Source organism: Electrophorus electricus, unplaced genomic scaffold (genome assembly GCF_041902795.1).
Source record: "Electrophorus electricus isolate QZ-2024a unplaced genomic scaffold, ASM4190279v1 Scaffold103, whole genome shotgun sequence".
Lineage (NCBI taxonomy): Eukaryota > Metazoa > Chordata > Actinopteri > Gymnotiformes > Gymnotidae > Electrophorus > Electrophorus electricus.
In genome coordinates this window covers 15,551-29,549 of record NW_027658385.1, presented here as the reverse complement: position 1 = coordinate 29,549, position 13,999 = coordinate 15,551, and the positions used below count along the sequence as shown (strand labels likewise).

Below are 13,999 nucleotides of genomic sequence, written 5' to 3'. Positions count from 1 at the left end.
CTGACACTGCTCCCATATTGACTGACTAAATTAGTACTTATTGTAGGGTATTGTTTATTACACTGATGTTGTTTAACACAATGTAGCACTTATTGTTTATTGCACTCATCATTGTTTAAGATAGACCTTATGTATTTTGTACTTCTAAGTATCAGCATTGATCCCTGTATTCTACAGTATTCTAGTTCATTGGTATGTTGGACTCTAACCTACTGTACTGCACTAGGATATTCTATGAGTAAATGACAAAGAACATTTGTAAATCACTCTGGATAAGAGCGTCTGCTAAATGCCGTAAATGTAAATGTAAAATGTCTAATACAAATAATAGGCCTGTTTTCCCTGCTAACACTCTATTACTTCATTTCCCCCCTTTTTTGACTTTGTCACAAACCAATCTACTATTATTTTATGCTCTATTTATACTCTTTCCTCTTAAGCTTGTCCTAAAGAAGATTGTTTGTCTATATGGTCCTGAGCCTAGTGGAGAGGTAATACATCTTACCCTGAGCTCCACCAAAGTCTACTCAGGATCCTTTGCTGAAGCCTGCAGAGGCCTCTGCCCTGTACGCAAATTATTCGGAAAGGACAAAGACTCCCTATACTCCCTTATGTTTTATGGTATTAATATGTCTAATGCAATGTTATGCCTCTTTTCCCAGTTAACACTCTTTTTATTACCTCAAACTTATGCTTATTTTGCATCTCTTCTAGGTATTTTAGCAGTATTCTAGTTCAGCAGTATCTTTGTCTCTAACCTACTGTACTTGCTAGGATACAGTAGATGACAAAGTATTTTTGTAAGTCACTCTGGATAAAAGCATCTGATAAATGCCAAAAATGTAAATGTAAATGGAGGGTTGTATTAATACAGAATCCTGTTGTTGTGAAGCATAGTGTCATAGCATTTAAATTGATACTGTATGTATATCAACTTGGCAACTCAGCTCAGCCAATCAGATTTTAAGGCCAGATCTCTCTATGCCTTTTTATACTTCCAGCCAGCTGCTTCAGCAGTGCGCAGTGATGTAGCTATCCAGCTGAAATCTAGAACTGTGAGAACTGTTCTGCAGTGACACCCTTGCTGACATCACAAGTCCAGAGAACCACTAAGAAACAAGATCTGTCTGTTTTAGTGCATTTGACACTTCTTGGTCTGTGATACCACATTTAATTTATAAAGAACAATTAAATGCATACTGTATCGCTATGGGACAAAAACATATCGAGATGAAAATCAGCCCTCTGCCAACTGAACAAAATAAGTCAGAGCAGCAGAGGAAGAAGAAAAAGGAACTCTCTCTGCCAGCCATCTACTTCAGGATAGCTGCCCTGCTGTGCAGCGTCAAGGGAAGCGTCTCCGTTGCAGAGGATGTCTGCTCAGTCAGCTGTAGCAGGCAGTCTTCATGCAGAAGCACTCAGAGGCCTGGATCAGCTTCTTTGCGACCGACGTCACCGTTCTGCTGTTTTTTAACTTCTGTCAAATTTTTAATGGTTGTACAGGACAATTACGATGGAAATTGAGGTGTACAAGCGCCACCTTGAACAGACCTATGAGTTGTGCGTGCCTGTCAGACCGCTGAGCAGTATGACATCCAGCACCAGAACCGACAGCTGCGGGCCCTGCTTTTCAACCACCAGCTCAGATGCAGCCAAGATGCGGACAAAGCATTCATTAAGGTGAGTAATTATTGTCAGTGGTTGTCTTAGAATGGTGCTGAAGTGCTTAAGATACTTTTTGGCGATTCCATAGCCAAGAATTCTCAAGGTCACAACAAGCTGCATTCCTGTTGGGTGTGAATGACAGTTGCTCCTTCCCGGTTGATACAAAGTGACGATAGAAAAAAAGGCGTACACGGAACTGGTACACTGTCCTTCAAGTGCATATAAGTGCATACAGTGTTTGAGCCTGCAATCCAGTTCATTACCCTGTCCAACAGGCTCCCAGGTTCCCCTCCACATCTTCCTTGTCAGAGATGAAAATTGATATAAAAAAAATGGGGAACAGTTGAAATGACTGAGCCAATACACTGCACATTTTACCTTGAATACTTTTGGTTCCTTTTTTGTTCCTGGCTACCATGCTTTTTTAAGCATTGATTATATCAAACACTGATTTATCTAAGATAAGCAAAGACCTGTTCTCTCTTGCTGCATTTTGTTGGGTTTTTTGTTTTTTTTTTCCAAATGAAGCTGTTGTTTTCATTTTTGGTGGGTTTCATACTATCCACACCAGCTTCCAGGTTTCTCTCCTTTTACATACCAAGCAATCAGCTTCCTTTCTCTTTGCTACAGAGCACCTCTTTTCTGTCCACACCTGCTTGGCTGGTAGCTCTCAGAAGCCTTGCCTTCCTCACCTGTGCTTTTCTGGTTGCGGTGGCCATATGTGGGTCTGGATGTGACTCTGGAGACACATCCTCTCTCCACAACAGCCCGCACACTCTCAGCGGGGGAATCATCCCACCCAAAGAAGCCCACCAAAGTGACATTGAAGCCAAAGCAAAGAGCATCACCAAAACTATGCAAATGTGGAATGACCTGGTGGGTATTCTGCCAGAGAGAGGCAATAGAGAATATCAAGCTGATCTGGTAGTCTGGAAGCAACCACCAGATGGCTGTTGCTTCTGTTGGCCTTTTGACTTCCATCAACATCTACTCAGGCAGTAAAAAGAAATGGTGTACTGGGAGGTAGTAAATCTTGCTAATCAGTACTTGTATTTGGCCAGTGAAAATAGAAACAAACAATACACATATTCAAACACTTCTGAACTACAGTTCCTTATCAGGATTTACACAGGCTTATGTTCTTAATAGCTCTTTGCTTACAACTTCATCAAAGCGGTTTTGTTCTACAGTATGGGCAAAGTCTACTTTCCCACACAGTTCACATCAGTCTTGGTTCGTCCTGCTGGTTCTTCATGTCTGTGAATGTGAAAAATCTAACTTTTTTGCTTGGCTTCAAGCAGTGATCCTTTGATTGCATCATTCATGATTCATTTAGGATTACAACCAAGTGGTTCAATATCCAGCCAGAGGTGTACTCAAGTGAGGTAATAATATGAAATTATTAATGTAATAATATGATGGCAGGAATTGTAAAAGACCAAATTAGGCTTCGGAAGTAAGCAGGAAGTGAGAATGAACAAATATGGCCTCTGTGGCAAGTCCGGGATTGAGACCAGGATACCACCTAAAGATACAATTTTAATAAAAAATGGTTTTGTAACTTGATGAAAATGTATAAAGATTGAACCCACCTGAGACTGTTAGACATTCTGTGGACAATACCTCGTCTGTATGCAACAATGAGCTCAGAATAAAGATGGCACTGGCTATTCCCTTCAATTAATTACTGCGTCTATATCTTTATTTTCTATTTAAAGTGTACTTGAGAAAAGGACTGGAATGTGGGAAAAATCTAGGAACCGCACAAGAATGTCTGGAGGTAAAAATTCAAGGCTGCATAGCCATACCTTAATGTGAGAGATCCTCCATTTCAGAGTCTGCTGTGTGAGAGTCCTGTGCCTTTTTTCTCTAGCTTGGAATAGGACTGTTGCTTCTGCTTCTTAAGGTTTTCAGTCAACAAGAACGGTGGCTCCACCTGCTATGAACCATGAGCTTGTCATATTGAACTGCACAAGACAGTAAATTAACTCTTGTATTCATTCTGTATGAAGTGCACCTCACTTGAGATGTCAGCCAAAGTTTAGCAGTAAATATGCTTATCTGCAGTTAAGTGTGTTGCTATTGATAGACATCTTCAGCTAAAAATAAATCTTCCTTGACCCTACTCCACCAAGCCCAGATACAACACAAACATGCATGTGCTGTAGTTGGCTTCAAAACATTCAATGAACTTGTCAGCAACATGGTCCAGATTCCTGCAGCATGTGACATGCGTCTGCACACATCCTGCCCCCACAGTCTCTGCCTGGCTCCCCCCACCCTCCTCCACCCCCAGTTTGCTCTCTCGTCCTGCCCACCAGCAGCTAATGTCTGCCTCTGCAGCGCAGCACCTCCCACTGTATGCTGCATGCTCCTCTGTGTGCCTGTGGTAAAACCTCGCCAAGTTTAGTGTTCTAGCCACTGCACTCCCCTCCCCAACTCACACATCAATCTCAGAGGCAGATGGATTCCTGCCTCCCAGCCGCATCCCAACTTTTTGACCTGTACACATACTTGGATAAATGTTCTCTGTGAATACAAAACAGCAACATTTGTCTAGTGTACCGGAGACCTCTTGGAAGTTTTGTAGACAGATGAGGTCGGGCTGTGCTAGCTGAGCGAGACGATATTTGAGCTTGAATCTGACTAGCACATGCACAGAAGCATAGGGTATTATGAAGGCTCTGCATGATATCGTGACCCAAGGTTGAGCTTACAGTAGGTGGCCATATTGCCTCATATCAAGGGCAGTGTACGTTGGAAGACCATAGCAGAGACGTGTGACCGAACTATGTGCACGAGCGCATAACATGCTGCATTCCTTGTTTTCTCCCATTTTTGAGTGAAGCTAATTGATAGTGCCATCTGTCATCTCCTTTTAGAAAGCCAGTGCAGTGCCTTGGCTGTTAATGTGAGTTGTTTTATCAAAGGAAAGAATTGAACATCTGAGCGGTGATCTCCATGTAATACTTAGGCTTTAATGCCCTTTACCACTCATTCAGTGCTTGTCTGTGTTTATGTTTTCATTGTTACAGTGTGATTTTATTTAGGTGAAATTTGTTTTCAGTCTATCTGCAGTAGTGCACTTAAAGGGCCAGGAAGGTTAGTGGAACACATTTGCTCTGCCTCTGACCTCACAATTCCACTGTAACAACAGTGTTCAATTCCGTCATTTAAAAAAAAAAAAAAAACTTGGTTTGGTTTAAATTTGTTTAAAGATTTGTTTAAATTGTGTGTGCCAGTGTATGTGAGCGTGTTACAGTCTCTCTGACCCTCCACACCCATTAGTGTGTTCTTCCACTAGCTTCTCTCTCGTTCCAGCTTCAATATTCAAGGGAGGATTGAGATCCATTCAGGTAATTTTGCAGTCTTCAAAAAATGCATTGAAAGACATTCCAGTAGCTCAGTGGTGCACCTGCGCTCCACTCTGCTCCCCAGTTCGGAGGATGCCAGCACCTATGTTTAGTCTTTTATGTTTAGTCTTTTTTAGTCTGTTTCTCTTTATTTCCTTTGGACTCCAGTGCTTTTTAATAATCTGTTTTGGACATGGTATGGCTGCTCCATTACCCAGGAGCCCATACAAAGGTTCATTTCTGCCTGCCTGCATAACTGCTGGAGGGAGGATTTTATGTCCAGAAAATGTTAAGATGGCAACAGCTCGGTGGGAGACAGTATGTGAGAATCACCTCTTAGGCTCATTTTACTGTTTCTCATGTAGAAGGAATTCCCTCACTATGTTCCCATTCTGAGCATCAAAGCCAACTGGGATGGGGGTTTGTCACATTCTGAATTCTAGCTCATGTCATATTTTGTCAGCATTGGCTTTGATAGACTCAGGTTATCAGTACAAATTTACATTCAAGATTAGTTGTCTTTTACATATATATCCCCTCTCCTGCAATCATGGCTAATTAGCTGCATCCGTCATTGTAATTGTTTAATTTTTCATGCTAGTTCATTCACCCTTGTATTAGTGCCATGCATGTGAAACAGACTCTTAAAAGGTTTTCTTTTTGTATCTTGCATGCCTAGCATAATAGGACATTCAAAATCCCTTGAAAATATTAAACTTTTTTTTTTTATGTATATATCTCCTCAACATTCCCAGTACAACTGCTGTAGAGTCCACGACTCAACTCTTGACTAAAGTCTTCACTCCGAGCGTCTGAGCCGGCTGCTGCGGCATACGCCACGCTGCTCTGTGACCCTCACTCTCCACTCCTCTCCTCTCCCAGCTTTTCCAGATCCCTCAGATGCAGACAGCCCAGCCTGCCATTCCAAGTAACAGCGCTTCCATTCGACCCGTGTCCAGCCAGCCCATCATGATGTTCCTGACGCCCATGCCCTTCACCTCATCCCAGACCACCCAGTACTACGTACTCCAGTATTACGTGCCCCAGGTACCCAGAGCAGAGAAAAGCGCCTGTGCAAATATGTACACAGTGTAGCAAATGGGTTGAAAATCTGTCTATAAACAGGTTGGCCAGCAATAAATAAACTGCTCCTAAAATGTGTAGATAAAAATATGTTTTATCTTGGAAGCAGAAATGAGAAGTTCTAGTTTAGTTTTTTTTTTCAGTGTAAAAACTAAATGTTTTTGTATTTTTTGTTTGTTTACTGCTTCGAATAGCTCTTTTAGGAGTGTCCTATATGAATGGCCATGTCTGGTGCTAGGCCCTTTACCTCTGCTGTTCTGTTTCATTCTCAGTATCGCCACAGTGGCCTTCCCTACGTGGGACATCCCCAGCAGTACTCCGTCCAGCCCACAGGACCCAGTACATTCTACCCTGGGCTCTTTCCTGCAGACTGCCCACTAGCATATGGTGAGTTTGGACTTCCCTTTCTCTACCCCCACCTGGGAAACACACATGCGTGCTCTCACCGATAAAGAGACCTTTCTTCTGGGTATTCCCGCTGGCTGAAACTGTTTTTTCTTTTGCTCTCTTACTGAAACAAGTGCTTTTTTTGGTCACCACTAGTGGCAGGGCCTTCATACTATCCTGGCCAGACCATATACACCAAATCTGTGCATACAGCTCAGCAGCCTCCACCCACTAAGAGGGTAAAGAAAACAGTGAGTATTCCCCATGCCTCAGAGGTGAAATTAATTTAATTGTAGCTTGACTTAATAGATGCAATAACTTGCTGTTCGCTAAGATCCGTATCCGAGACCCTAACCAGGATGGCAAGGATATCACAGAGGAGATCATGTCAGGAGTAGGCATTAGCCAGAACACAAGCCCAACAGTGGGACGTCCCTGCACTACCCTTACTGCTCCACAGGTAAGCCATTCAGTCCCACAGCCCGAGCCCCTGATCGGCTGCAGACTGCTGCTTCGCGTGATCCACTCCACAGGTCAAAGTACTCTCTCATCTAGTCCTCCCTCATAATGAGCTCTGAGCTGATTGTTTGGTTGTTTGGCTGGCTTTCATTGTCTTGTCCTGTTAAAAGCATCATACAATCAGCAACAAAATCTGATGGTGTAGTTTGATTTCCAGCCATTCTCTCTTCCTCCTTCAGTGATTCGGTCGCACCGTTGACCCTCCTCCGTCATATTCGACTTGTTCCAGTAGCTTGTGTGATTGTGGCTGTTCTGATTTCAGAAGGCTTCTCAGATGTGTTTTGATGTTCCGACTTGCCGTGCCTATTCTTTCGTCTGCCTCCATCTTAGTTCTCCCTCACAGCCACTCGAATCCTCCTGATCTTCCCTCGTGTTCCCTCTACACAGACAGCCCACGTAAAGGCCCTGTAAGAAGGATTCAGCCAAACCCTGAGCACCTCAGCTCCTCTGAGGAAAAGCCTCTCTGTAAAGGGAACACTCACTACTGCGCTGTTGCACTTACTTTGTGTCCTCTTTCCCTAAATGTTAACAGTGTTCCTCTTTCCTCTCTTTCTCTATTTCTCCTGCCCATTTATTTAAGCACCCCATGCTTGTCTGCTGTCTCTTGCTGTCTTTGTGTCTTCACCCTCCACACACACACACATTTTGTGCCTTTGCAGCTGGATCTTTTGCCCTCTTGTGCTTTCTCATTTCCTCTCTCTCTCTCTCTTTGCCTCTTGCTCTACTCACTTCTCTAATTATGCTGTGCTGTGCTGTGCTGTGCTGTGCTGTGCTCACCCCCCCACCCTCGTTGCCATTCCCCTTCTTCTGCATGTGTGTGCAGTATCTCTCTCTCTCTCTCTCTCTCTCTCTCTCTCTCCATCTTTTCTGTCTTTTGCTAGTTTTTATGTCCACACCCTCATTATCCTCACATTTTATACCTCAAATCCCAGCAGCTGAACAGCCAGGTAGCAGAGCAGGGGAATGTCAGTGTCGGCCTGGCCCTGGAGGCCCACTGTCTGGCGAAGGTTGCAAGTCCAGCAGCCGGAGAGGCGGTTGCCTCAGGCACGCTGACGCCCTCATTGCCTTCCAGCACTGCTGCTCCTTCAGGCCTCACTCTCCCAGGCCAGGCTGTTATAGAGGCAGTCCAGGCCTGTGGAGCCTCCACTGGGACAGAGCTGAAAGAGACTGGGAAGGATCCAGAGGTCTTGCTGGAGGATAAAGTGGGGCCCATCTTACAGTCCAAGCTTAGGCAAAGCTTGAGTCAAGGTAAATAACCACATGCATGACATGCTATGTTAGAACACTAAAAAGACACCAGACTGATTTGTTATGTTTTACAGCTATTAGTTTATCCAACACCTGGAAGAAGCCAAAAGAGGACACTCCTGTGGGGCAGGCCCAGTGTCCTGACAGAGAGGTGATTCCTCTCTCCAGGTGCTCACTGTACCCCTCTCTGCATGCAGAGCCAGAGCTGAAGGATGGGAAGAGGCAGTATGATAGAGACTTCCTTTCGGCCTTCCAGTTCATGCCTGCCTGCATGCAGAAGCCAGAGGGGCTTCCTCCCATCTCTGATGTGGTACTGGACAAGGTTAGCCTGCTAAAACATTGGCCTTAGGGGACCTTTAAAACCATTCCATGGAGAGGGGCTGATGGACTTCGACTTGACTCTGTTGTTTTCTAGATCAAACAAAACAAGCTGCCCCTGCAGCAGGTGGACCCTCGCCTTATCGCCAGAGACCCAGGCTTCAACCCAGCCTCTGCAGACTTCAGCAGGGCAATTCCTGGAGGCAGGGGTGCACCGGTGGGTCTCTCCGCTCGTCCCTTCTCTTCTGTCACAAATTAATGAGCGCCTGGTCATCTTATGTGACCGAGGTCTTTGTGACATTGTTACCGCCCATAATAAAGAGCACCCATTCGTTGCTTCAGCTGCTCAGTGTAGGCCCGAGACAGCCGTCTCCCCGCAAGATCATCACCAACGTGTCCATGAACGACGAGGTGCAGCTGAAGAAGGCCGAGAATGCCTGGAAACCTGGCAGGAAAAGGGAGAACACCCAGAACCCCGAGACCCAGAAAACTCAGGTCAGCACCTCACTCCGCCATGCCCTGTTTTCAGATTTCAGAGTCACAGCCTGTTATGGTTGGCTTGAAAGCTACTTATTTTTTTTTGCGATATGCTCTTCAAGAATTGGATATTTAAATTATAGAGTCGTTGTTTAATTGGGTGGGTGTGGGGAGTGTGCACGAATGTAGCTATGCAGGGGGACATTGGTTTCTAGTGTAAACAGGGGGTGTGATGATACTGAGGGCCAGATCTTGTGTGCTTGTTGTTCCTTTTGTTGATTGTGGTGTTGATTTTGGTGAGAGAGTATTGTAGATTATTGAAGTGAGGTGTTCAGACTTGAGTTAAAAAAGAGTAGTTTTGTTTTTGATGCATGCATAAAACTTTTGCCATTGCAATTCAGTAGTAAGTTTCTCTAGTGAGTAATGGTGCTTTCTTGTTTGTCAGTTCAGAAGTATGGTTTTCTTGGATTAATGGTGTATGCTTTGGAGGCCCTCTCTGTCCCAGTGATTGCTGATGTGTCTCCTAGCAGACACTGCGGGAGATGAGGACCGAAGGATATTTAGAGAGTGTGATAAAAGGTTGGCAGCTTCCTGCCAAAAATGTTTTATGGGTGTACTGTGCCATATGGCATGCATAGTTATCTACGGTATTATGTGTGAACAGTAGTGTATTCTGTGGATGATCTTGTATATATTATAGGTTAGCGCCCAGTGGTTGTGTTTAAAATATTCTTGCAAATTTGTGCGCAATTCAGCATTGGGAGAGATTGACAGATCTTCATTGCATTGTCTGGTCGGTAGGGTTATTATTGGATCAGATTTGGTTATTATGTATATATTATTTTGTTTGTAGGAGTTATATGTTGATTAAATCTGAAATTCTTGTAGGTAGTTCTAATGGGTTTTCTTTTAATTTGAATTTGGAGCACATGAGGGGTTTTAGTTGATAAGATTTGATAAACTGTTTGCTGCCGGTGCTACGCTTCTCGGAAAGTGTGATTGATGTATGATGCCTTTATCGGTCTATATAGTAAAGCTGAGTGATTTTTGTTCATGACAAAGTTCCAAATGGCAGAGTAAATATTTGGTGAAAGTGAGGAGTTAGTCATTATGTGGAAGAACTGCTGAATTTAACAAAAGATTGGGTTCTTTGTAATGGAAAGCTTAGTTGGTAGTCTGTTTTCCTCTCCAGGAGCTTTTCCAGAAGGTGCGCAGTATCTTGAACAAACTGACACCACAAATGTTTAACCAGCTGATGAAGCAGGTGATGGACCTCACCATCGACACGGAGGAGCGCCTCAAAGGCGTGGTTGACCTGGTTTTTGAAAAAGCCATCGATGAGCCCAGCTTCTCTATGGCCTATGGCAATATGTGCAGCTGCCTGGCTATGGTGAGTAACATGTTCCCATACATTGCTGCTGAAGTTCCATACAAAAGCAAATGCCACACAGAAGTGAACTCTGTTTGAACCACTCTAAACGGACATGGAGCTTTAATCAGCTTCTGTTTAGTAACAGAACTCTCAACACTATCTTATACCCAAGTGTTTCTCCTACATGTCTTTCCTGTGTAGTTAAAAGTGCCCATGGCAGACAAGCCCACCAGCACTGTGAGTTTCCAAAAGCTGCTGCTGAACCGCTGTCAGAAGGAGTTTGAGAAGGACAAGGTCAACAATGATGTTTTGGAGAAGCTGCGGCACCAGCTGGAAGCGGCCACTTCAGTAAGCAGCACTCCTGTCTAGTTTACCCGACTCACCAACCCACAGATCAGGAGAAAGGGGACTGAAATCGGCAGCAGTGCTGGGAGGCGGCCAGGTCGTTATCGGGTCCAAACGCGCTGTTTCTTGCTTTTGTCTTTGTTCTGGTTACTCCTCGCAAGGCCAGCGAGCGGGAGAGGCTGGAGGAGGATCTGGAGGAGGCGAAGGACAAGGCCCACAGGAGGTCCATCGGCAACATCAAGTTCATCGGGGAGCTGTTCAAGCTGCGCATGCTGTCGGAGGCCATCATGCACGACTGCGTGGTCAAATTATTCATGAACCACAACGAGGAGAGCCTGGAGCATCTGTGCCACTTCCTCACAGCCATCGGCAAAGACCTGGACTTGGAGAAGGCCAGGGTAAGCAGGCCGCGGGGCTGGTCTGGATTGATTTAATATTCTCAGCAGATGCTCAGCACTTGCATCGGATTATCTTTAGTATGTCATGTAAAGGTTTTCGGTGCATGTGTAGATGAGTGCTAGTGTGCAGTGCAGCGTCTGTGCACATTTTTCCGGATTTTGTCCATGATGTGTTTTTCACAGCAAGTACTTTACACAACAAAACTGAATGAAGATGTTTTGAATATTGTATCTTGACTGTCCATTTTGTCTCTGGTAGGAACAACAGTTGTAATGTTGACAGTTCAGTCACCACCTAGTGTGACAGTTATTTGTGTTTCATTTTCCTGGTCTTTTTTATTGTATATTTTTTTCTCCATGCACGCTTTTAACCAAAAAACAAGCATGTTGAAATGTTGTCTATAAAAGTTTTGCTGTCAGTGTTTTCTGTTGCTTGCCTGTTGCCTGCACTCTGACTACAGGGTAGCCAACTAATTAGGATCATCATCTATAGTGCGACTAGCATGCTGCGCTGATATCAGTGTATTATTAGGCCTTGGCAATGATTTTAAAAGTGTCCAAGTTCATGTTGTTTAGTGAAGTTGTCAGTGTGGTTGTTAGCTCTGCTCCTACTGCAGCTGACAAAATGAAAGGCTTTTATTCAGGACTGGTCAGCTGTTAGAAGGTTTTGCTCTCACAGCCTCCTCCACGTTTGCCGCCTCCTGCTGCTGCACCCTGGATTCCCCAAAGCCAAGTGCAGCTGATGACAGCACAGCTACACCCACAGTGGCAGTGAACTGCTTTACAGCACTGACCAACGTGCAAGGCAGCAGGGTTTACATAAGAGTCATAAACGTCTTGCGACATGAGTTCAGCTGAGAGCACACCTGATCGAATCGAAAGGGGAAGAATACCTGAAATTTGTCGACGTTTCTCTTACACTCTCTCTCTCCCAGCCAAAAATGGATCACTACTTTAAATATATAGAAAAGACAATGAAGGAGAGGAGGGCTTCCTCACGCATTCGGTTCCTGCTCCGGGACGTCATCGACCTTGACTGGTTAGAGACTCTGCCTGTGTTTGTGTGTTTGTGTTTGCCATTCCAGCGCATGGTGATGCAAAAGAATGCATCTGCTGATTTTGCTTTTCTAGCATAACTGGGTGTCGCGGCGAGCTGACCACGGGCCCAAGACCATCGAGCAAATCCATAAGGAGGCCAAACTTGAGGAGCAGGAGGAGCAGAGGAAGGTGCACCAGCAGCTGCTGTCCAAGCAAAACAAGAGGCAAAGGTGTGGCCCTCAAATCCGTGACAGCCTTTTTCACCTGGCTGTGTGAGGCCGAGGACAGGTCCAAGGACAATTGACAGAAGGATGGACACATTTGCCAACGTGTGCTAAAAGACAATACAATAATTCAAAACAATAATAAAACTGTGTGACAAAGAAACAAAAGTTCTGACTCTAATGTATTTTTGCTTTTTCCTTTATGAACTGCAGTTAAAACTAAATGTAACATTTGCAGATGTTCCAAACAAAAGGCAGAGATGAATATAGAAATATTATTATTTATTTTTATTTTATTCTTCCTTGGCTTCTCCTGAATTCAGATAGGCTCTGCCCATTAGATTTAACTTTTTTTGTTTGTTTGTTTGTTTGTTTTTGCTAATTTCATACCAGTCCTAGGATTTTCACACAATCTGAGTGAAATTTGTGTCAAAATATTTGAATCTGAATCTGAGTCGGAATCTCAATAATTATTTAAACAAAAACCTGACATAAAAAATACAGCTGTCCTATTCCAGTCTAATAGTAGTACAAAGTAGTAGTACAAAGGTCAGGCTTTAACTTTAACTAGCTGTCACTCCTGAAAGACATGTTCAGATTTCATGAAATTTAAAAGACTTATACCAGTATTGACTTTGAGGTAGCTTACCAAATGTAGCAGTTTTGTCAATATGGGGCATTATAATATGCAAATAACTGTTTCTCAACAACTGTTCTTCTGATCAAGATGAAATTTTGCATACTGCTTCTGTAAGCAAGCTGGAAGATTCCTAAGGATGACTCAAACATTGGCTAATGTTTTTCAGGTAATTGGCTAATCATAGAACTGGCTTCAGTGGACTGCTATAACATTGATTCTTGTAGAAATTACTTTGAATTTAAATATCCTACTGCTTTGTATGTTGCTGATGAACTGTAACACTAGTCGTAGGACCTTTCTCCAATCTTCACAAATTTGGTATCAAAATGTTGATGAGACTGAAACATGTTGATATTTGTATGGTATATGGCCCCTACATACATATCAATCCTTCCAAGGTGTACTGATTCATTCAAAACAGCTGAAAAAAATTAATACTTCTTTGAGTAATTCTTATGAAACTTGACATGAGTACCGATTTATGGACTTTGAGCTAGCATGGCAATTATAGGACATTTTTGCCAATAGAGCCCCTCTGACATATGAAAAGGTATTTAAAAACAGAAAAATGAGTCAATCCCATTGTGTTCAAATTGTGCATGAGAAATGTGGTACAATACTTTGTGACCATTCCACAAATAAATTCAATACGTTTCGTAAACCTTTTTTTAGCCTGTTTTTGATACCTAAATTAGTTTGTCAAATGTACCTTTCAAACAAGTCAGTGACCTTTTGATCTAGAGATACCCTTTAAATGTAAAAAATGCAGATCTTCTCGTAAATAATGCTCAAAAATATGTGTATTTAACTGTCAATCCCCAAGAGCAGGATTTTTCTTAATTAATTGCATAAAACTTAGCCATAGAGTGTTAGATTATCACCAAACTTCAATGGTGTATATGAACATACTGTGAATGCAAGTACATTTGGGG

At 43.3% G+C, this 13,999-nt stretch overlaps 1 protein-coding gene across 1 annotated transcript; it reads left to right on the top strand.

Moving 5' to 3' along the window:
* Positions 1–8,122: 8,122 nt before the first annotated feature.
* On the top strand, positions 8,123–12,858 carry LOC118241219 (eukaryotic translation initiation factor 4 gamma 3-like; the record flags this gene model as incomplete). The annotated part of the gene is made up of 9 exons (XM_081708670.1): positions 8,123–8,255; positions 8,453–8,577; positions 8,671–8,790; positions 8,916–9,068; positions 10,243–10,440; positions 10,624–10,770; positions 10,929–11,165; positions 12,101–12,220; positions 12,297–12,858. Coding segments are annotated over 9 exons (1,416 nt in total), but the record flags the coding sequence as incomplete, so codon positions are not given.
* Positions 12,859–13,999: the final 1,141 nt, after the last annotated feature.